Raw genomic sequence first — 24698 nt, forward strand, 5'->3', positions numbered from 1 at the left:
TGAAGTGCGGCCTCATATCTGGTCCGAGTGATAACCTTTTTCTTTTATTTGTCTCTTTCCTTCTCTTGCTCATGTCGACGGTGGTAATCAGTGCCCAATGGTCAATGAATAAGGGGGGGGGGGGGAGGGGAGGTTGCTGTTGAGTATTAAAACTGAGGAGGAATGATGAAATACATGTATCATCATCATCATCACTATCTATGCCCTCGTCATCATCCCATGACTCACAACACCTGCCACATGCAACAAAGTGATGAATGCTTCAATAAAATGCTAATGAAGAACGATGAATGAACTATATAAACGATTAATAAAGGTTATAACAACCGCTGATACTAAATATTAAATACATCTAAATACAAAAACTATTTAACACATACAAGTGGATTAAGCTGAAGATTCAGTAAAGCTTCAGTAAAGATCAGCAGTGGATGTTCCCTCCACTGTACTCACACAGTTGTACTCGCCTAGTTGTGCTTGCAGGGGGTTGAGCTAAGGCTCTTTGGTTCCGCCTCTCAACAGTCAGTCTAATGTGTCCGATTCTTCTGGCTGAGGCAAGAATCCACATCGCAGTGTACTTATGAAACTGAATGTCTCTTAATCCTGACAAAACTGTTCACTATATTCCGCCCCTGGGAAAGATATGTGTAGGTCTCTCTACATTATACACCCATCAGTGTACAATAAGTCTATAACACTGAAACTATGAGATGTATTATACTTGAAGCTATTGACAGTCATCTTCAAAATCTCAATCATCTTCTGTGCAATTGGGTACTGGTAGAACAGGTTGTGCATGTGCAGTATATAAAGGGAATGAAATGATCATGTCTAGTACACAGAGACTGAACAACTGGGCAAGCACGACACAGATTGAATTATTGGGCATTTATCTAGCCACTGAGTACCTTAAGCTCAATGGTGATGGAGTGATATTCTGTGACTCTAAAAGTGCTCTGCAGTCCTTAAATAACCCATTACAATTTATGTCTGAAGTAGCTTGTAATATTAACTGGAATGTAAATTTTTGCCAATGATAATAACTATTGTATAAAATTTGAGTGGATCCCATCCCATGTTGGAGTTGGAAAACATGACTTTGTAGATCGATTGGCCAATGAGGCTTGCAGGAAAGAAAACACTGATTATGACTTTGGACTATCTAATGCAATTATTACAAACATACAAATTAAAGAAATTACTTCAGATTTAGAAGTTACTAAGAAATGCCCAGAGACCTGAGAGCTGCAGTATTAAAAGCTATGCCAATTTTTGTAATAATAGGTATTTGTATGGTCAGCACAGTAACCGGACCAGGCAATTTGATGTAGTCAATGCGATAATTCGCCTTGGCTATAGGCACATCTGGTAGGTTAGTGAAGCTGAGCCACTACCAGAATAATCAGATTGTAAACTCTGTGACAAGTCTTGGCCCTCAATCTCGGCTCTCAGCTTCGGCTCTCAGTCTCGGCTCTCAGTCTCGGCCGTCAAGTCTTGAGTGGAAGTCTCTTTGTGACCAGAAGTTTGTGTCCCCGATAACGTCCTCACACAAGGAGGGTGGAACTCTCATGTCTGAAGATGTCAAACTTTTCAGAATTTTGAACTACAAGACCCAGGAGACCGTGTGTCACATCCTTCTCAGGCCCGACCAGGATGTGTGTCACATCCTCACAGACCCGACCAGGATGTGTGTCACATCCTCACAGACCCGACCAGGATGTGTGTCACATCCTCACAGACCCGACCAGACCGTGTCATCGTCTTCACTGACACAAGGTCAATGACAGCAACGCCTGGTGCCAGTAAGCACAATATTCAACAGGAACTGCCAATTCAAGGCACCGCTCCCGTGTCAGGTAAGTCCACTACGGGCTCACCATAGCCCGTGCTACTTGAAACTTGTTCCGAGAAGCTGAATCTATAACAACAACAGCCAATTCAACATTGATGACGTTAATTCGGCGATGAATGAGCTAATTCATCGCGTGGCTAATTCAACGCGATGAATTAGCGTTGCTCTTGAACTGCTTGTCCATACTGTGGTAGAAACTCTACTGCATAATAGTGTATGTTCTCTATAACAATTCAATGTGTAATTTTTTCTATCTCTTCTACACTTTCCATTCGCCTGTGCCTCTTCGTCCTCTTTTGCTTGCGGGGGTTGAGCTCTGGCTGTTTGGTCCCGCCTCTCAACTGTGTGTTTACTAGTTGTGTTTACTAGTTGTGTTTTTACGGGGGTTGAGCTTTGCTCTTTCGGCCCGCCTCTCAACTGTCAATCAACTGTTTACTAACTATTTTTTTTTTCCACACCACACACACACACACACACCCCAGGAAGCAGCCCGTGACAGCTGACTAACTCCCAGGTACCTATTTACTGCTAGGTAACAGGGGCATTCAGGGTGAAAGAAACTTTGCCCATTTGTTTCTGCCTCGTGCGGGAATCGAACCCGCGCCACAGAATTACGAATCCTGCGTGCTATCCACCAGGCTACGAGGCCCCCTGTGTGTGTGTGTGTGTGTGTGTGTGTGTGTGTGTGTGTGTGTGTGTGTGTGTGTGTGTGTGTGTGTGTGTGTGTGTGTGTGTGTGTGTGTGTGTGAGTTTTAGCTCTCTTCCCGAATAATACATTACATTGCGATGACAAAATCCCCCAACAGACATACTATGATGTACTATACAGCCTATAGCCGCTCGCAAAAAAAATTGCGTTTTCTATGCGTGGTTCGTACGGTTAGGATCGGGTGCTTTAATACACCATTTTTCCGCCCGTGTGTGACAGCTTGAGAGGTCAGGCTAGGGGGGGAGAGAGAGATAGACTTATGTATGCGCAAGCGCAGGAGAGTGGCGGGTACGCAGCAATGGTAATTACCAGTGAAAGTCTCAAGTGGGTGGTTGGGTAATTAAGCTGGTGTAATTGGTGGTGGGGAAGAGGTTGTTTGGTGGCCGCAGTCACCTTCCAGTCAGCCTTGAGAGTATAGCTGCTCATGAATACTGTTGTGCTGTACCATGGTGTTACCACACGCACGCACGCACACACACACACACACATTTGTGTGTGTTGATTGACAGTTGAGAGGCGGGCCGAAAGAGCAAAGCTCAACCCCCGTAAAAACACAACTAGTAAACACACACACCTGTAACATGCTACACGCACACACACACCTGAACCATGCTACACACACACACCTGTAACATGCTACACGCACACACACACCTGAACCATGCTACACGCACGCACCTGAACCGTTCGCGTCATGTTGACATCATGTTCACGCCATGTTCCTGTGTTTCTCCTCACACACCTGTGTTTCTCCTCACACACCTGTGTTTCTCCTCACACACCTGTGTTTCTTCTTAATACACCTGTAGTTCTCGCAAATACCTGTTGTTTCCCTCACACACCTTCAGTTCTTTCCAGACACCAGCACTTATTCCCCCCCCCCCACACACACACACACCTGTACTGGTTCTCAAATCCCAATACTGCTTCCCAAACATCCATAATACTTCCCGCGTCACACGCACACGCACACACACACACACCTGTACTGGTTCTCAAATCCCAATACGGCTTCCCAAACATCCATAATACTTCCCGCGTCACACGCACACACACACACACCTGTACTGGTTCTCAAATCCCAATACTGCTTCCCAAACATCCATAATAGTTCCCGCGTCACACGCACACGCACGCACACGCACACACAAGCACACGCACACACGCGGACAACAAATGTGCGATTACATGTTCAGTGTCAGAGTAGTTAACGGATGGAATGTATTAGGCAGTGATGTGGTGGAGGCTGACTCCATACACAGTTTCAAATGTAGATATGATAGAGCCCAGTAGGCTCAGAAATCTGTACACCAGTTGATTGACAGTTGAGAGGCGGGACCAAAGAGCCAGAGCTCAACTCCCCGCAAGCACAACTTGGTGAATACACCTGTAACTTTCATCCACAACAGCCACACTTACCTTAACACACCTGTCCGCTGGTCACACCTGTACTTGCTCACATACCTGTAACAGAGAAATATGTATTACATTTAATTACAATTACAAAATAATAATGTATTCACCAGTCAATATGAAGGAAAACACTGAAATTTCTAGTTCAAAACATGCTATGACTTGTTTGGCGAAGTCACGTGGTTTCTCACTCCGTTAACAGCGCCATCTCTTTCCTGATTGGTGCAAGTAGCCCGTGCTACTTGCCCCGCTCCCGTGTCAGGTAAGCTAGGGGCTCACCATAGCCCGTGCTACTTGCCCCGCTCCCGTGTCAGGTAAGCTAGGGGCTCACCATAGCCCGTGCTACTTGCCCCGCTCCCGTGTCAGGTAAGCTAGGGGCTCACCATAGCCCGTGCTACTTGCCCCGCTCCTGTGCCAGGTAAGTTACGGGCTCACCATAGCCCGTGCTACTTGCCCCGCTCCTGTGCCAGGTAAGTTACGGGCTCACCATAGCCCGTGCTACTTGTCCCGCTCCTGTGCCAGGTAAGTTACGGGCTCACCATAGCCCGTGCTACTTGTCCCGCTCCTGTGCCAGGTAAGTTACGGGCTCACCATAGCCCGTGCTACTTGCCCCGCTCCTGTGCCAGGTAAGTTACGGGCTCACCATAGCCCGTGCTACTTGCCCCGCTCCTGTGCCAGGTAAGTTACGGGCTCACCATAGCCCGTGCTACTTGCCCCGCTCCTGTGCCAGGTAAGTTACGGGCTCACCATAGCCCGTGCTACTTGCCCCGCTCCTGTGCCAGGTAAGTTACGGGCTCACCATAGCCCGTGCTACTTGGAACTTGTTCCGAGTAACTGAATCTATAACAACAACAACAACAACACTGCAAGAAGCAGTTAAGACACTTCCCTGCAAGAAGTAGTGGATCAAGCGGGTTGTAGTGGATATGTGGGCCTGCGAGGCTCCTCGAGCAACAACAGCCTGTTGGACCAAGTTATCTCATGGCAAACCTGGGGCCAGATTCACGAAAGTACTTACGCAAGCACTTACGAACCTATACATCTTTTCTCAATCTTTGGCAGGTTTTGTTTACAATTATTAAACAAGTAATGAGCTCCGAAGCACCAGGAGGCTGTTTATAACAATAACAACAGTTGATTGGCAAGTTTTCATGCTTGTAAACTGTTTAATAAATGTAACCAAAGCCGTCAAAAATTGAGGAAAGATGTACACGTTCGTAAGTATTTGCGTAAGTGCTTTCGTGAATCTGGCCCCTGGCCCCAGGCTGGGTAAGAAGGCAACCCACTCCACACTCTGGGTGACAAGAAGGCAACCCACTCCACACTCTGGGTGACAAGAAGGCAACCCACTCCACACTCTGGGTGACAAGAAGGCAACCCACTCCACATTCTGGGTGACAAGAAGGCAACCCACTCCACACTCTGGGTGACAAGAAGGCAACCCACTCCACACTCTGGGTGACAAGAAGGCAACCCACTCCACACTCTGGGTGACAAGAAAGTGCCACCGACTATTGGTAAAGAGAAAAGGTTAATAAAATCAATACCAACTAATTAAGATAAAAAAATCTTGAAGATCAACAAAAATTGGCAAAAATCTTCGAAAGATTTATAGAAATTTGTGTTTCAAGCTAAACGAAACAACTATTACCCAAAGAGCTGCCAGCTACCAGCTTCAAGAGAGAGAGAGAGAGAGAGAGAGAGAGAGAGAGAGAGACAGAGAGAGAGAGAGAGAGAGAGAGAGAGAGAGACAGACAGACAGACAGACAGACAGACAGACAGACAGACAGACAGACAGAGAGAGAGAGAGAGAGAGAGAGAGAGAGAGAGAGAGAGAGAGAGAGCGAGAGAGACAGAGAGACACAGAGAGAGCGTGCCTGTGGCACTGCAGGAGAATTATATATTAAACAAAAATATAAGATCCCCTGCTCAAGGTTTTTGAAGAGTGAAATTATATTAAAAACTCATCCAGAATTCTAAAAAAGGAGGACCAGATGACTTTGGCCCGAGCCGGAGTTTTGATAATGTTTGAAGGGTAATTTTCTCTCTTCAAAGACCTCCATTACGCTAAGCTAAAACAGGTGAATCCTGTTTTTACCGTGTGTGTGTTTTTTTTATATAAGGGTGACACAGCAGTGAGTGAGAGAGAGAGAGAGAGAGAGAGAGAGAGAGAGAGAGAGAGAGAGAGAGAGAGAGAGAGAGAGAGAGAGAGAGAGAGAGAGAGAGAGAGAGAGAGAGACAGAGAGAGAGAGAGAGAGACAGAGAGAGAGAGAGAGAGAGAGAGAGAGAGAGAGAGAGAGAGAGAGAGAGAGAGAGAGAGAGAGAGAGAGAAGGTTGAATATTGTTCAAAAACAGTTTTAAAAGTAAATGACTGGTTATAAATAGGAGCTGCCTCGTATGGGCCAATAGGCCTTCTGCAGTTACCTTTGTTCTTATGTTAAGTCCAGAACAATCTGAAAGTGGATAACAGTGGCTCCTGTGAGTACATTCCAGTGAGTACACATCCCTGGTGAGTACACACACACACACACACACACACACACACACACACACACACACACACACACACACACACACACACACACACACACACACACACACTAGCGAGACAAGAATGGGGAAAAAAAAGAATATAAATTGTTTTATAATTCATCTTTTGAGAGAGTAGATGAAGCGATTGTGGTTCGTAAATATTCGTGATTTAAGAGAAAAAAAATGGGCAACCCTCCATTACTTCCCTCCCATCCCTCCATTTATTACTCTCCTCCCTCCATTTGTTCCCTCTCTGCCTACTCCCACTAGTTTACTCCCCCTGCCTCCCCCCCCATTTAGCCCCCCCTTTCACTACCCCCACTAGCATCCTCCCTTCCATTAGGGGGGTAGAAATAGCCTAAGCTACTCTATCCCTTTGAGATGTATTTATTGCTTATCTCAATAAACATACTTGTACTTGAACTTGAACTCCCTTCCATGCTGCCAAACGTCTTATCTGAACGAACATTGGGGTAGGAAAAATGTCGCACTGAACCCCACCCGGTGTACCAAGATCTACATCACCACTGGCCTGGCGGAGGACAGGGCCACGGGGACGCTGAGCCCCGAAATCATCGTTAGGTAATCACAGCCTTAACGGGGGGGGGGGGTGAGAATAGCTTGAGCTACCTCATCCCTTAGTGTGGAATTTCACCTCAATAAACTTATTCCAATTTCAATCACAGTCTTGCGTGGAAAAGTCAGCCGGTACGAATCTCTCGTTGCTAATACTTGGGAAGCTTAATTAAGACGTTAGCTGCTATCGTCTAAATGGGGAAACAAATGGGGTGTCCCATTAGCCCCCATTATGAAGTAGGGAGCACGTGGGACTATTCCCGGACGCTTCAGGGAAGATTTGTTGCTGAAATACGCGTATTTCGTATTTCAGCGTATTTCGTATTTCAACGTATGTCGTATTTCAGCGTATTTCGTATTTCAGCGTATTTAACATTTCAGAGTATTTCGTATCTCAGCGTATTTCGTATTTCAGCGTCACGGCCCCTAACCTTTCCTCTAGTGCAGTGGTTACATGGGTTCCATTTACAACTGGGGATCCTGGGTTGGATCCCCGGGCGGAACAGATATGGTCGGTCACATTTCCTTTCACCTAATGCATCTGTTTACCCGAGTAGTAAATAGGTACCTGGGGGGGTTAGACAGCCATTAAGGAGTTGCATCTTGGGGAGAGGATGCTAGTGCCACCTTGAGGTGACCTCGATATAGGCCTAATATATAGGTGCAAGTGAATGAAATTATATATATATATATATATATATATATATATATATATATATATATATAATCTCATGCACACTCACACACGAGTCTGTATCTCATTAAATATAAAACTAAATTGGAGAAACTTCAGAGGTCTGCTACCAGACAAGTACCCGAACTAAGAGGCATGAGACACTAGAAGAGACTACGGAAACTAAACCACACGTCGCTAAAAGACATAAGAGTTAGGGGGAGACATGATCTCCGCATGCAAGATTCTCAGAGGAATTGATAATAGTAGATAAAGACAGTTTCTATAACACAGGGGCCACACGCACTAGGGGATACAGGTGGAAATTGAGTGCCCAAATGAGCCATACATACATTAAAAACAACTTGTTTAATGTCAGAGTAGTTAGGAAATGGAATGCATTAGGCAGTGATGTGGTGGAGGCTGACTCCATACACAGTTTCAAATGTAGATATGATAGAGCCCAGTAGGCTCAGGCATCTGTACACCAATTGATTTCCAGTTGAGAGGCGGGACCAAAGAGCCAAAGCTCAACCCCCGCAAGCCCAACTAGGCGAGTACAAAGTTCCTCTCCCGCGATGGGAATTAAAACACAACACAAATAAGGTAAACAAACTACCCACGTGAGAGTGAGTGGTGAGAGCAAGACCAACAGTAAACAACGTAGTACTACACCCACTCATTGATTACAACCTCTAGTAAGTGAGTAAGTAGTCCGCAGTTCAGCCTTTCTCAATGGAGCGGCCAACTTTGGCTGCCACTCCAGGTGAAAGTCTTCCTCAGATGTTTTGAAATAATTATTACAAAAAAAAAAAGGTGCTTGAGCTGAAAAAAGGGGGACCCAGGTAGAAAGGTGGGGTTAGGGAGGGGGTGGAAGAAGGGGGGAGGGAGGATTTAGAGCAGTGGTGTGTTAGACGGGAGAGGGAGGTGTGTGGAGAGTGGGAAAGGGGGTGTGAAGGAAGGAGATATGAGTGAGAAGGTGTGAGAGAAGGAGATGTAATGGGGGTGGGAAAGAGGTGCGTGCATGAGGTACAGGGAGGTGCAACCATCACTACTAAGAGGCCAGTGGGAGAGGAAGAGGAAGAGGAGGAGGACAGGAGAGGAAGAGGAGGACAAGAGAGGAAGGGAAGGAAAAACGAGAAGCTCAAATACTCCTACAGACCAGAAAACACCGTACACAATGGACGCATCACCTACACAACCTCTAGACCGTAAAGGTATGACCCAAGAGCTAGAATCCGACCCACAGTACACACCCACCCCTACCCAGGCATATTAAAGAGTATGCTGCCTCGGCACGGAACCCCTACCTAAGGCAGCACAAGAAACCAATCATTCCTTTGCTGTTTGGCTTTCAAAATGCGGCTAATAAAACACTTTCCTCCGACAAATGTAAACAACAGCGAGTTATTTGCATATAAGCAACGTGAATTATTCAGTTCTCTTGTTGCAAGAGAAGTTGCAAACAAGTTCTCTTGTTGCAAGAGAAGTTGCAAACAAGTTCTCTTGTTGCAAGAGAAGTTGCAAACAAGTTCTCTTGTTGCAAGAGAAGTTGCAAACAAGTTCTCTTGTTGCAAGAGAAGTTGCAAACAAGTTCTCTTGTTGCTAGTCTTACCTGCAAGACTTGAGTCTTACAAGGGGGGGATAAGACGACAGGAAGAGTGGGAAGATGGGCGGAAGAGTCACTCAGTCCTGGTCAGAGTACTGGACGGTCCTAGCCAGAGTACTGGACGGTCCTAGTCAGAGTACTGGACGGTCCTAGTCAGAGTACTGGACGGTCCTAGTCAGAGTACTGGACGGTCCTAGTCAGAGTACTGGACGGTCCTAGCCAGAGTACTGGACGGTCCTAGCCAGGGTAGGAAAGGCTGAAAATAGGTAAGGAAAGGGGAGAAAATGGGAAGGAAAGGGGAGACTGGGGGAAGGGAAGAAAATGGGAACTGGGAAGAAAAGTGAAGGGTTTGGGGAAGGGAAGGGTGAGGTGGGGGAGGGGGGAAGGAAGGGAAGGGAGGGGTAAGAAGGGAAGGGAAGGGGGCAGGGGAAGGCAGGTCGTGCCCCACCTGGTACTTCAGCTCCTGACGAAGCTGCGCCCAGTCACGACTTGGGTAAGTACCTGGTAGTCACCCCCCCCCCACCAATCCACCTCCCAATCCCCCCCAACCCCCTCCCAATCATCCCCCCGAACCCGTACACACCCACAACCCGCCCCACTCTTTGCCCAACACGTCCTTTCACCTAATACGTCTAATTTTCTCACCTAACACGTCTAATTTTTTTACCTAACACGTCTATTTTTGTCACCTAATACGTCTAAATTTTTCACCTAACACGTCTAATTTTTTCACCAAATACGTCTAATTTTTTCATCTAACGTCTAATTTTTTCACCTAATACGTCTATTTTTAACCTAATACGTCTAATTTATTTAACCTAATAAATCTAATTTTTTAACCTAATACGTCTATTTTTAACCTAATACGTCTAATTTATTTAACCTAATAAATCTAATTTTTTAACCTAATACGTCTAATTTTTTAACCTAATACGTTTAATTTTTAACCTAATACGTCTAATTTTTTAATCTAATACGTAATACGTCTAGTTTTTTCACCTAACACGTCTAATTTTTTAACCTAATACATCTTTTTTTTTAACCTAATACGTCTAATTTTTTAACCTAATACGCCTAATTTTTTAACCTAACACGTCTAATTTTTTAACCTAATACGTCTAATTTTTTTCACCTAACACGTCTAATTTTCTCACCTAACACGTCTAATTTTTTCACCTAATACGTCTATTTTTTTAACCTAATACGTCATCAAAGGTTTACCACCAGACTAGTACCCGAGCTGAGAGGTATGAGCTACGAGGAGAGACTACGGGAATTAAACCTCATTTCACTGGAAGACAGAAGAGTTAGGGGGGACATGATCACCACATTCAAGATTCTCAAGGGAATTGATAGGGTAGATAAAGACAGACTATTTAACACAGGGGGCACACGCACTAGGGGACACAGGTGGAAACTGAGTGCCCAAATGAGCCACAGAGATATTAGAAAGAACTTTTTTAGTGTCAGAGTGGTTGACAAATGGAATGCATTAGGAAGTAATGTGGTGGAGGCTGACTCCATACACAGTTTCAAGTGTAGATATGATAGATAGAGCCCAATAGGCTCAGGAATCTGTACACCTGTTGATTGACGGTTGAGAGGCGGGACCAAAGAGCCAGAGCTCAACCCCCCGCAAACACAACTAGGTGAGTACAACTAGGTGAGTACACACACACACACACACACACACACACACACACACACACACACACACACACACACACACACACACACACACACACACACACACAGGGGGGCCCCTGGTGGATAGCGCGCAGGACTCGTAATTCTGTGGCGCGGGTTCGATTCCCGCACGAGGCAGAAACAAATGGGCAAAGTTTCTTTCAACCTGAATGCCCCTGTTACCTAGCAGTAAATAGGTACCTGGGAGTTAGTCAGCTGTCACGGGCTGCTTCCTGGGGTGAGTGTTTGGTGTGGAAAAAAAAAGTAGTTAGTAAATAGTTGATTGACAGTTGAGAGGCGGGCCGAAAGAGCAAAGCTCAACCCCCGCAAACACAACTAGGTGAATACAACTAGGTGAATACACACACACTATATGTGTGTGTAAATCACGAAAATTAACTCGTGATAAAAAAATGAGACAGTCTCAGAGCCCGAAAGTACTTATGGAAACAGGAATTTCCGTAAGTACTTTCGTATTTAAAAACACGTCTTCAGAAGGAATTAACCAAACAGGGATCCAAAGTGTTCAAAACACCAAACCGAGCATCAAAGAGTTCGAAAACAAAAAAAAATTCCTTGCAAGAAAATAACTTTCAAGACACCATGAACAAAAAAAAAAAAAAAAAAAAACAGTGTCAAACTTTACACGAGAGGGTAAAACAAGTGAGAAGGTGGGAGGGGGGGGGGGGGGAGGGGGGAAGGGGGGGGGGGTCGCGCTCGCTTTAAAAACAACCCCCCCTTTTTTTTTTTTTTACCCCCCCACCCCCCCTCATCCTGGGCTCCGAGGCCCTAAGAGCGACACAGACGACTAGGTAAACAAGGAAAGATTTACGACTTGTCATAAATCCTCCGGCTGTTTGGGGGGTACTGGTGAGGGCCTGGTACTGGTGAGGGGCCTGGTACTGGTGAGGGCCTGGTACTGGTGAGGGCCTGGTACTGGTGAGGGCCTGGTACTGGTGAGGGCCTGGTACTGGTGAGGGTCTGGTACTGGTGAGGATCTGGTACTGTTGAGGGCCTGGTACTGGTGAGGGCCTGGTACTGGTGAGGGTCTGGTACTGGTGAGGGCCTGGTACTGGTGAGGGCCTGGTACTGGTGAGGGCCTGGTACTGGTGAGGGCCTGGTACTGGTGAGGGCCTGGTACTGGTGAGGGCCTGGTACTGGTGAGGGCCTGGTACTGGTGAGGGGCCTGGTACTGGTGAGGGCCTGGTACTGGTGAGGGTCTGGTACTGGTGAGGATCTGGTACTGTTGAGGGCCTGGTACTGGTGAGGGCCTGGTACTGGTGAGGGCCTGGTACTGGTGAGGGTCTGGTACTGGTGAGGGTCTGGTACTGGTGAGGGCCTGGTACTGGTGAGGGCCTGGTACTGGTGAGGGTCTGGTACTGGTGAGGGTCTGGTACTGGTGAGGGTCTGGTACTGGTGAGGGTCTGGTACTGGTGAGGGCCTGATACTGGTGAGGGTCTGGTACTGGTGAGGGCCTGGTACTGGTGAGGGTCTGGTACGGGTGAGGGCCTGGTACTGGTGAGGGCCTGGTACGAGTGAGGGCCTGGTACTGCTGAGGGGCCTGGTACTAGTGAGGGCCTGGTAGTAGTGAGGGCCTGGTACTGGTGAGGGCCTGGCACTGGTGAGGGCCTGGTACTGGTGAGGGCCTGGTACTGCTGAGGGGCCTGGTACTGCTGAGGGGCCTGGTACTGCTGAGGGGCCTGGTACTGGTGAGGGCCTGGTACTGCTGAGGGCCTGGTACTGCTGAGGGCCTGGTACTGCTGAGGGCCTGGTACTGGTGAGGGCCTGGTACTGGTGAGGGCCTGGTACGGGTGAGGGCCTGGTACTGCTGAGGGGCCTGGTACTGCTGAGGGGCCTGGTACTGGTGAGGGCCTGGTACTGGTGAGGGTCTGGTACTGGTGAGGGCCTGGTACTGCTGAGGGGCCTGGTACTAGTGAGGGCCTGGTAGTAGTGAGGGCCTGGTACTGGTGAGGGCCTGGTACTGGTGAGGGCCTGGTACTGCTGAGGGGCCTGGTACTGGTGAGGGCCTGGTACTGGTGAGGGCCTGGTACGGGTGAGGGCCTGGTACTGGTGAGGGCCTGGTACTGCTGAGGGCCTGGTACTGGTGAGGGTCTGGTACTGCTGGAGTATCTGGTACTAGTAGAATTTGGTAGTTGTTGAAAATATACGCCTTAAACCATCTCCCTAACCACTCTTAGCCACACCTAAAGCAACTACCTATCCTTACCAGTTCCTCTATAGGAACCTTTAGCCAATCCCAGCCTCATAAACCAATAAAAATATATGAAAAATTAACCTGCAGAAAGCCTATTGGTCCATTCGCCGCAGCTCCTGTTTATATCCACTTAAACTCATTCCACTTAATCTACTTTATATCCACTTAAACTCATTCATATATATGTATAACATAAGGGTAAAAATAATCCGGTGAACCCATGTCTGCTATGTTAGCTTGTAATTTGTTCTACAGATCATCAACCGTTTCAAAACCCCTTTCAGTCACGCTAAATCAATCCCCAACCACATCTAGCCTAGTAAACAAACCACCTATTCATTTCTATCCACTCCTAGCTACACTAACCCAACCTTTAATCACTTCCACGCACCCTGAACCATTTCTTAACCACTGACATCCCACAAACATTCCTTCTCCCCTGTCCCATCCCAAATCCTTATCCTGATCCCTTTCAAGTGCTATATATTCGTAATGGCTTGGCGCTTTCCGCCGATAATTCCACCCCCCCCCGGTTCGGAAACACCGTTCTATAACATTCTATCCAAACCGCTCAATTGAAAATATAACGCCCTTCTAAATTCCATTTTTGGCCGGCAACCGAATTTCCGACTCACAGCAAATGCGCAAATAAATAAATAAAAACAAATTAAATTGAAAGGGACAATATGGAAAGGGGTTGAAAGCCCCCCCAAAAAATAAATACAACAAATTAGATTTAAAGGGGCAAAAAGGTAATCGGTGGGGGGGGGGGAGGGGAGTATTTTCCCAGTACGTTATTACTGAATTCTCTTGGGTATTCCAGGGTATACTAGGGGTATCTTGGGTATACTAGGGGTATCTTGGGTATACTAGGGGTATCTTGGGTATACTAGGCGGTACTGGAAGGGGGGAAAGAAAACCAGGGAATATTCCGTATATCTAGTAAACTCGGGGGGGTGGGGGGGAGGGGAGATGAATGAAGAACTGAATGAAAAACTGGACTAAAAAGGGATGAATGAACACAAGGTGAACACACACACGTACCTGGGCCTCGAAGTGAGAGCAGAGTGTGGAGTGAGAGGCAGGACAGTGTTCGTTCGAGGGTGAACATGACTGCTTGGTGTGCATCTTGGCCTCCAGTGTGCACACGCAGGCTCAAGCAGGACCTTGATCAAGTCCTTCTTCAAAAAGTGAATCCAAAGGTTTCTATTGAGTCCCCTTCTGCAGGACGCCGGAGGCGGCGATAGAACAGTCGTACATCAAGAGGAACTTGTTCTTTTCCACCTCACACTCGGAGAACAACCTCCAAAAATGGCGAATTTTCAATATACAAAAATCCCGTTCTCATAAAGACGGCCTGTTGACCCTTTGATTGAGATTGTTATCATCAAGATTGTAACTTGCTTAGCTAAATGAATTGTGGGGTTCAGTCCCTGAGCCCATTACGTGTCTCTGTAACCCTTTCCACTATCGCCCACAAGATGGGTATGGGGTGCATAATAAATGAACTAAACTAACTGACCCTTTGTCCTCATCAACAAAGGCCAAATGCTCGTTAATCCAGCCGCCAAACCCCCGTTGTTTATGACTGAAACACACTTTACACACGACTCACATCTGAGGACGTTCGAACTTTTTCTCGAACGGTGCTTCGCCAGCGTCCAATGTTCGAATCGTACCTGATCCACAGGAATGGAGATGTACACGTATCCTGTACGCAGAAGGATGTCCAGTCATGTCCTTCCAACATGTACTAATAACATGGCCTAACATGGCTTAACATGTACCGCTAACATGGCCTAACATGTACCGCTAACATGGCCTAACATGTTCCGCTAACATGGCCTAACATGTACCGCTAACATGGCCTAACATGTACCGCTAACATGGCCTAACATGTACCGCTAACATGGGCTAACATGTACCGCTAACATGGCCTAACATGTACCGCTAACATGGGCTATAAGATCACCGATTTAGAGTCTAAATTTAATCCTTAAATTGTCTGAAGCTGTACAATTTAAGGGTTAAACAATTTGTACTCTGAATAACGGTAAGAGATACTCTCGCGATGTTAAGGCATTCAGGAGACCAAAAACCACATCTACACTATAAGGGGCCCTCCCCCCTTCTCTCACCAGGAGCATCCGAGGGCCCCTCTCTCACCAGGAGCATCCGAGGGCCCCCCTCTCACTATCTGCAAGAATCCCCAAAAAAACCGTCGCAACTGAACCACCTAATTGGGCCCTTTGATCGTCTACAACACTCGAGAAGGGGCCCCAAAACGTCACATCCGGAGCATCCGAAGGGGGGCCCTCTCATCCTCCACCTCACCAACGATGTCCTCCTCCACGTCTCCCACACCCAAATTGGACCTCCTTGTACACCCGCATCAAGGAGGTCCTCGACACTTTCCTCATCCCCAGGTCCTAATCCAGGTCTAATCCAGGTCCAGGTCCTGTTCCCCCTCTCGCACCTTACCTACTCCACCACCTTGGAGGGCCTTGAACGAGAGCTGGCAATTGTCAGCTGTCTCACTCAGGGCTGTTGTCATCAGATCGGAAAACTGCTCGAGGATTCTCGTGTCCTTCGAGCTAAGACGACTTTCTTGAGAGAAAGTGTTCCGTTGTCGTCATATATAGACGACGACCCCGTTGTGCCTCTTCCGTTTCGTTTCGACGGTCTCCAACTAACGGTAATGTTTTTTTTTATAAACGGGCCGTTATGTTATATCTGGGTTCTGTTTATATTGTCTTTTTTTTAGTCTGTCTTGTCCCTATACCCCAAATCCAGTCGCCATTAATTTGCATATTATATGTACTCTGTTAACAGAATATCTGTGAATTATACGTACCCTGTTAACAGAATGTCTATACATTATACGTCATATAAATTGTCATCCACTTACGCCATCTATTAACAGAATATCTGGACATTATACGTTACCTGTTAGGAGGGAGGGCAGTCAGCGGAGGGAGGGAGGGGAAAGGGGGGTGAAGGGATGGTAAAGGGAGGGAGGGAGGGTACATGGAATGGGAGGGAGGGTCGTGGAGGGGGGGATGGAAGAGCCACTTCAACACCCACGAACCACAGATGGTAACATTGATGAACACACAGTCTCTGAACAGAGAACAAGCCCAGAGCTGTGGGTGGGATTGGGTGATTGGAGGGGGAAGATTGGGAGGATTGGGGAGGGCAGGGGATTCTGTGGGTAGGTGAAGGGAGGCCTAGGCCGGCCGGAAGGGAAGGAAGTGGACAATTAGGATTAACATCAACGATGGTGCTGACCTGAGGCAGGGAGAAATGGGACGAAAGAAGGGAAGTACAGGGAACGAAAGAGGGGATGAAGTACAAGGAACGAAAGAGAGGAAGTACAGGGAACGAAAGAGGGGATGAAGTACAAGGAACGAAAGAGAGGAAGTACAAGGAACGAACACTATCGTCAATGTGTTTCACGAAAAAAAATAGTTTTCGTGAGGGGAAAAAAAAAGCAACTTTCCAGATTACACAAGAACCTATTTTACTGTCCGACTGTCCTGGATTTCCAGGAAAAGCGACGAGTGCTGGAAAATAGCGGGAAAATCTATTTGATGTTTAGATAAACCTGACTCTGGAACGGATATAAACCTGACTCTGGAACGGAGGTTGTCTTGAGTTATCTTGAGATGATTTCGGGGCTTTTTTTTTTTTTAGTGTCCCCGCGGCTCGGTCCTCGACCAGGCCTCCACCCCCAGGAAGCAGCCCGTGACAGCTGATTAACACCCAGGTACCTATTTTACTGCTAGGTAACACGGGCATAGGGTGAAAGAAACTCCTCCCATTGTTTCTCGCCGGCGCCCGGGATCGAACCCGGGACCACAGGATCACAAGTCCAGCGTGCTGTTCGCTCGGCCGACCGGCTTCCTTTCGAATCGAATCATTGACTCCTTCGTATGGTAGAGCTAGGGCAGCATACACTGTAATTAGGAATTACAATTTTCAATTTATTTTTACAAAAATACATTACAAAATTACAAAAAATGTAATTAGGAATAATGCCTTTCAAAATGCAAGTGAAGAAAAAGCACGAATTGAGAACTAAACCTCTTCAACGCCACTTGTGATCCTGTGGTCCTGGGTTCGATCCCAGGCGCCGGCGAGAAACAATGGGCAGAGTTTCTTTCACCCTATGCCCCTGTTACCTAGCAGTAAAATAGGTACCTGGGTGTTAGTCAGCTGTCACGGGCTGCTTCCTGGGGGTGGAGGCCTGGTCGAGGACCGGGCCGCGGGGACACTAAAAAAAAAAGCCCCGAAATCATCTCAAGATAACTCAAGATAACGCCAGCAGAACTGCCATTGTTATCACTAACGTTGCAATGATCTGCACTGATTCAAAAGCAGAATTTCAAAGCCTCAATACAAATCGGGTAGAAAACCTCGCGATAGTCGCTGAAATCAAGACAGCTGTGAGGGTACTAACCAATCAGGGAAGAGTCGTCAAATTCCTGTTGATCCCCATGTTGGAATCTGTGGAAATGAACGAGCAGATGTGCTGGCTGCTGAAGGCGCTGAAGGAGACCACATTGAATGCTTCATACCCAAGACTCCTCTACAAATTAGAGGTATCATCAGGCAAAATCACCGTGATAAGGTAACTAAGGAAAGCAGGATTGAAGCACAAATCAGTGAATCTGTATGCTGGTACAATGTGATTGTAACTGGTAATCCCAATCATTATGGACGAAGAGGAGGTGGTCGCGGGAGAGAATCATGTAATATCAAGAATTCGTCTTGGATACAAATATCCGTGAGATTCCGAATGGAAACAGTAGAGCAGCGGAATTACAGAATCTGTGGTGAGAGTGATGGACACCGCCTTGACCACTACCTGAGAGAATGTGAACATCTAAGAGTCATTTGAAATGTGTAGCATAGTAAATCCCGCATTGTTTGAGTGAGGAAAATACTGTCAAATACAAATGCTGTTCTCAAAAGATTCCCCCATTTTCCCATCCGCAAGATAACGTAAGATTTTAAGGGTTGACAAATGTCAATCTTCAAATGTTTGATATGCTATTCACTTGAAACAGTTAAGCAAGTCCCAGCTGTACTCACATAGTTGTGCTTGCGGGGGTTGAGCTCTGGCTCTTTGGTCCCGCCTCTCAACCGTCCTGTGTCTGGGTACAAGTGACAGGATGAACAACGCAGCGGGTTTTCTTCCTACACGCTGCTATGGCGGTGTGTCCACTCACAAGATGAGTGGCGCTGCCCAATAAACTCGCCCCTCGGGGCAAAACTTGAAAAAAAACTTTATAAAACGTTTCCCTGTCTTCTTTGTCACAAAACAACAACAGTTCCTCCAGCCTCCCACCACACAAAAAACGTTATCCATAACAGATAAGCAAAACAGTATAAATGGACAAAAATACGAAACTATTTTGTGTTTATATATACAACAGACCTAATCTAACCTTGCCTAACCAAACCAAACCTAGCCTAGTTTAGCCCAAGTAGTTGTTGTTGTTTTAGATTTAATTACTCAGAACGAAGTTTCCACGTAGCACGGGCTATGGTGAGCCCGTAATTGAGTTCGGTTATTCGCGATAACCGAACCTAAGCTAACCACCACCACCACAAGTACCACTGTCACCACCACTGTCACCACCACCACTGTCACCACCACCACTGTCACCACCACCACTGTCACCACCACCGTCACCACCACTGTCACCACCACCGTCACCACCTTGGAGAACCTCTCCGCCACCACTGCGCTCCATGTTACCTCCACAAACTAAGTTAATGTGCGCTCTACTCGTTCGAATAATAACATCCGGAGAATGGCGGACGAAAAGAGGGGAAGTGAGAGGGGAGGGGGAAGGAAGAAGAAGGGAGAGGGGGGGGGAAGATCTGGAATGGGAGCAAGAGGGGGAGGGGGGGAGGAGGAGGGGAAGTGAGTGAGGGGAAGCCTAAGAGGGAAGGTAGGGGAGGGGAATTGTGGGTAGTGGGGAAGAGAAAGAGATCCACACTTCCAAACATTGAGAAAGGCAAAAACATGTTTTGAAAGCAACACGTTTTGGAACTTACTGTAAATATATAGCTCTTGAAATAGCACTTTCTCTGTAACTACCTTACCTTACCTTGAGGTGCTTCCGGGGCTTAGCGTCCCCGCGGCCCGGTCGTCGACCAGGCCTCCTGGTTGCTGGTAACTAGCTGACATTATAACTATAATGAGTGAAGGATAGATGAAATTGTTTATGTAATAATCTAAGATGAGGTCTGATAAAGACCTTTTGTGCCCTCTGTAATGCTTTTATGCGCTACCGCTCACAGGATGGGTATGGGGTGCACAATAAACTAGCCGCCTCCGGCGGCAACAATTAATCAAATCAAGTATTGGAGTATGAGAGTTTCGGAAACAAGCACACACACACACACACACACACACACACACACACACACACACACACACACACACACACACACACAAACTTGTGTAAGGAATCTTTCAGAACATTATATACCACATATGTCAGACCAATCCTGGAATATGCGGCTCCAGCATGGAGTCCATATCTAGTCAAGCATAAGACTAAACTGGAAAAGGTTCAAAGGTTTGCCACCAGACTAGTACCCGAGCTGAGAGGTATGAGCTACGAGGAGAGACTACGGGAATTGAACCTCACTTCGTTGGAAGACAGAAGAGTTAGGGGGGACATGATCACCACATTCAAGATTCTCAAGGGAATCGACAGGGTTGATAAAGACAGGCTATTTAACACAAGGGGCACACGCACTAGGGAACACAGGTGGAAACTGAGTGCCCAAATGAGCCACAGAGATATTAGAAAGAACTTTTTTAGTGTCAGAGTGGTTGACAAATGGAATGCATTAGGCAGTGATGTGGTGGAGGCTGACTCCATACACAGTTTCAAGTGTAGATATGATAGAGCCCAATAGGCTCAGGAACCTGTACACCTGTTGATTGACGGTTGAGAGGCGGGACCAAAGAGCCAGAGCTCAACCCCCGCCAGCACAACTAGGTGAGTACACACACACACACACTTGCTTGTGTTGAACACTCTTAAGGTGACAGAAATGGGAACAAGTGATCAAAGGGACAGTACACAACGAGGGGAAACTACCTCCTTGTAACGACTTAAGAAACAGCCGTGGGAGTAGACATAACACCAAACCTAACTCCGGAGACTCGTATAAACAGGATAACGTCAGCAGCATACTCTACAATGTTAAAATTCAGAACATCATTCAGGAACCTAAATAATGAGACATTTAGATCGCTGTACACCATCTACGTGAGTATACCTTAGAGTACGCGAGCCTTAGAGTATGCAGCCTCAACGTGGAACTCCATCTAAAAAAAAAAGCCTAAGAAAACTTGAAAAATGGTTCAGAGGTTTGCAACGAAGTTCGTCTAAGAACTGCGAGGGATGGGTCATGAAGAAAGATTGAAAGAACTAGACCTGACGTCGCTGGAGAAAAGTAGAGGGGGTGGAGACATACAAGACTCATAAAATTCGAATGAGGACTGAATGACAGAGTGGAAAAAGTGGAATATATATATATATATATATATATATATATATATATATATATATATATATATATATATATATATATATATATATATATATATATATATATATATATATATATATATATCAATACACCGATAGGCCATTGGTGGAAGCTTGAAAAACAGAAGAGACATAGAGATATTAAAAAGTTTTATTTTAGTGCAATAGCAGAGAACTAGAATGAACTAAAGGTGCAAAGTGTAGAAATAAACTCCATTCATAATGTCAAAAGTAAATATGATAGAGGCACAAGTCAGAAGACACTGGATTAGACAACCGGAGGCTATAAAGACAAGGGCCAAGAGCTAGAGCCCTATCCTGCAGGCACACACACACATTAATAACAAGCAGCTCTTTCTCATGAGTTGACAGGTGTCTAATTTTGAAGACTATTGTCTAAGCCTAATGGATCAAACCTATTCCAACTCACCTAACCTATCGAGGCAGATGGTCATTAATTAGTCCGGCGAGGCGTCTCAATTGAAGTGTTGTAATTCTACTTAAGCACCTCTGTTTGGACGCTGATGTTGCTTGAGTTCACATTGATTGATTGATGAAGATTAAGCCACCCAAAAGGTGGCACGGGCACAAATAGCCCGTAAGTGGCGGCCCTTTTGATCCATTACCAGTATCAAGAGCTGATACTGGAGATCTGTGGAGGTGCAACTACACCCTGCGTGACGGGAGATGTCTCCCGTGAGTTCACATTGAGATGCGTTAGTCTAAATACACCACAATGTGCAACAAATGCAAGGTGAGGGCCAAGGGATCAGGAGACCAAAAGAGCAGTGCACAGTGAGGGAAAGGCTAAATTAAGTCAGAACATCACTCGGGAACCTAAATACGGAGGCATTTAGATCGCTGTACATCGTATACTTGAGACCATTTTTCTTTTTACACAGGTGGGTACAGGAGCAGACGACTGCTGACTCTTGTTAGCAGGCTGAGAGCTTTCCCTTCCCATAGTTCATGGTAAGCCTTACCCTACTAGTTTTACACAGGTGGGTACAGGAGCAGACGACTGCTGACTCTTGTTAGCAGGCTGAGAGCTTTCCCTTCCCATAGTTCATGGTAAGCCTTACCCTACTAGTTTTACACAGGTGGGTACAGGAGCAGACGACTGCTGACTCTTGTTAGCAGGCTGAGAGCTTTCCCTTCCCATAGTTCATGGTAAGCCTTACCCTACTAGTTTTACACAGGTGGGTACAGGAGCAGACGACTGCTGACTCTTGTTAGCAGGCTGAGAGCTTTCCCTTCCCATAGTTCATGGTAAGCCTTGCCCTACTAGTTTTACACAGGTGGGCACAGGAGCAGACGACTGCTGACTCCTGTTAGCAGGCTGAGAACTCTCCCTTCCCATAGCTCATGGTAAGCCTTACCCGATGAACACCAATAGAACAATTGGGCACGGATGGAAGCTCTAGACTCAAATCAGTCACAGACATGTTAGAAAGTTTTCTTTTAGCGAGAGAGTAGTGGGGAGAATGGAATGAACTGAAGGAGCAGGTTGTAGAAGCAAACTCCTTTCGTAACTTTAAAAGTAGATATGATAGGGAAATAGGTCGCGAGTCACTGCATTAGACAACCGGCGGCTAGAAAAGCGGGGTCCAAGAGGTAGTGATCAATACTAAACGCATAAATAGGTGAGTACACACACACACACACACACACACACACACACACACACACACAACGCGGGACCAAAGAGCCAGAGCTCAACCCCCGCAAGCACAATTAGGTGAGTACAATTAGGTGAGTACAATCACACACACACACACACACACACACACACACACACACACATACACACACACACACACACACACACGTGTGTGTTTAGGGGGACATGATCACCACATTCAAGATTCTGAAGGGAATTGATAGGGTAGATAAAGACAGGCTATTTAACACAAGGGGCACACGCACAAGGGGACACAGGTGAAAACTGAGTGCCCAAATGAGCCACAGAGATACTAGAAAGAACTTTTTTAGTGTCAGAGTGGTTGACAAATGGAATGCATTAGGAAGTGATGTGGTGGAGGCTGACTCCATACACAGTTTCAAGTGTAGATATGATAGAGCCCAATAGGCTCAGGAACCTGTACACCTGTTGATTGACAGTTGAGAGGCGGGACCAAAGAGCCACAGCTCAACCCCTGCAAGCACAACTAGTTAAGTACACACACACAGCTTGAGAAAGTTCAGAGGTTAGCCTCAAGACTGGACCCAGAGTGAAGGGATAGAGTGAAGATACTGTACCTCACACAACAACACAATTGAGATAAGATCAAGACACGCGCATAATCAGAGAGTATCTATGAAAAGGATAAGAGACAGACTATTTACGCTGACAAGCAAGATAACGAGAGGGCATGCATGGAAGCTGGACCCGCAGACGAACCCAAAGGGATTAAGAAAACAATTCTTCCGCACAAGACCACTAAAGAAAGCGAACACAGCCAGGAAAAGAAGTGAGTAGAAAGGCGGGGACCAGGAGATAGATCAAGGTCCAACAAACCCTATTAGATAAGAGCAGTTAAGCAGTAAACGAGGGCGTGGGAGTTGTCGCAGTAACCGGGGGGGGGGAGAGGGGGGCTGAGGAAGGGAGGGTGGGGGGGGGAGAAGGGAAGGGAAGAAAGGGAGGGGAAAGATATAAGGGGCCAGGGTCTTCTGTCACTAATGGAGACGTCGTGACCACTTCCCCACTTCCTCCCCCCACCAAATTATATATTTTTTTTCCCCGACAACCCATTCTCCTAAGGTAACTGGGCCCATAGCCTACCATCTTGAGGTTATCTTGAGATGATTTCGGGGCTTTAGTGTCCCCGCGGCCCGGTCCTCGACCAGGCCTCCACCCCCAGGAAGCAGCCCGTGACAGCTGACTAACACCCAGGTACCCATTTTACTGCTAGGTAACAGGGGCATAGGGTGAAAGAAACTCTGCCCATTGTTTCTCGCCGGCGCCTGGGATCGAACCCAGGACCACAGGATCACAAGACCAGCGTGCTGTCCATAGGATAAGAGACGTTTTACCTACCCTCCAAAGACCATATAGTTCCTATAGCAGCTATGGACGCAATGTACAATATAGACGGCTGCTTACCTAACAGATCTTACCTAACAGAACTTGCCTAATCGGGCTTACCTAACCGGACCTACCTAACAGGGCTTACCTAACAGGGGCCAGACAAGCCTTAATGTATGTTTCTTTAGCGTTCAAATTTAATTTCCTTATTATTTGCATTCTTTATTAAATCCAACTTTTTTTTCAGCAATTCCCTCTTTCCCTTTTGTGTGTGTGTGTGTGTGTGTGTGTGTGTGTGTGTGTGTGTGTGTGTGTGTGTGTGTGTGTGTGTGTGTGTGTGTGTGTGTGTGTGTGTTTGTGTGTGTGTGTGTTTGTATGTGTGTGTGTGTGTGTTTGTGTGTGTGTGTGTTTGTGTGTGTGTGTTTGTGTGTGTGTGTGTGTGTGTGTGTGTGTGTGTGTGTGTGTGTGTGTGTGTGTGTGTGTGTGTGTGTGTGTGTGTGTGTGTGTGTGTGTGTATGTGTGTGTGTGTGTTTCCTCCTCCTCTCTTCCCCTCTCCCTTGCTACCTTCTTCCCTCCCTCCCTCCCTCCCTCCCTTCCATCAATCCCTCCCTCCCTTACCCATCACATCTCTGGACCAACATCTAAGAGGATTACCTTCGCTGCCTCAACATTTACATTTGATACTAATCTTCGACCGCTCAACGTACGCATGACGTCACAGGTGAGTGTGTGTCAGCACTTGAGTGTCGACTTAGAATGTGACTTGAGCTGCTCATAATCCCCTCAGCCTCTCCTCATCTCCCTCACAACATACATTCCTCATTGCATAGC

The 24698-nt window shown here is 46.6% G+C and overlaps 1 protein-coding gene across 6 annotated transcripts in view; it reads right to left on the bottom strand.

The window, feature by feature from the left end:
• LOC123755372 (ras GTPase-activating protein raskol) overlaps nucleotides 1-24698 on the bottom strand; it is a 378842-nt gene that overhangs the window by 182153 nt on the left and 171991 nt on the right. Inside the window, exon 1 of one of the 6 annotated variants that reach the window (XM_069327643.1) lies at nucleotides 14310-14645. The exons of the other annotated variants lie outside the window; for them this stretch is intronic. Within the exon in view, the coding sequence (XP_069183744.1) occupies nucleotides 14310-14376 (67 nt within the window). The 5' untranslated portion in view covers nucleotides 14377-14645. Of the gene's footprint in view, nucleotides 1-14309; nucleotides 14646-24698 lie in introns of those variants that run through there. 6 annotated transcript variants of the gene reach the window in all.

Source organism: Procambarus clarkii, chromosome 20, assembly GCF_040958095.1.
Source record: "Procambarus clarkii isolate CNS0578487 chromosome 20, FALCON_Pclarkii_2.0, whole genome shotgun sequence".
Taxonomy (NCBI): domain Eukaryota; kingdom Metazoa; phylum Arthropoda; class Malacostraca; order Decapoda; family Cambaridae; genus Procambarus; species Procambarus clarkii.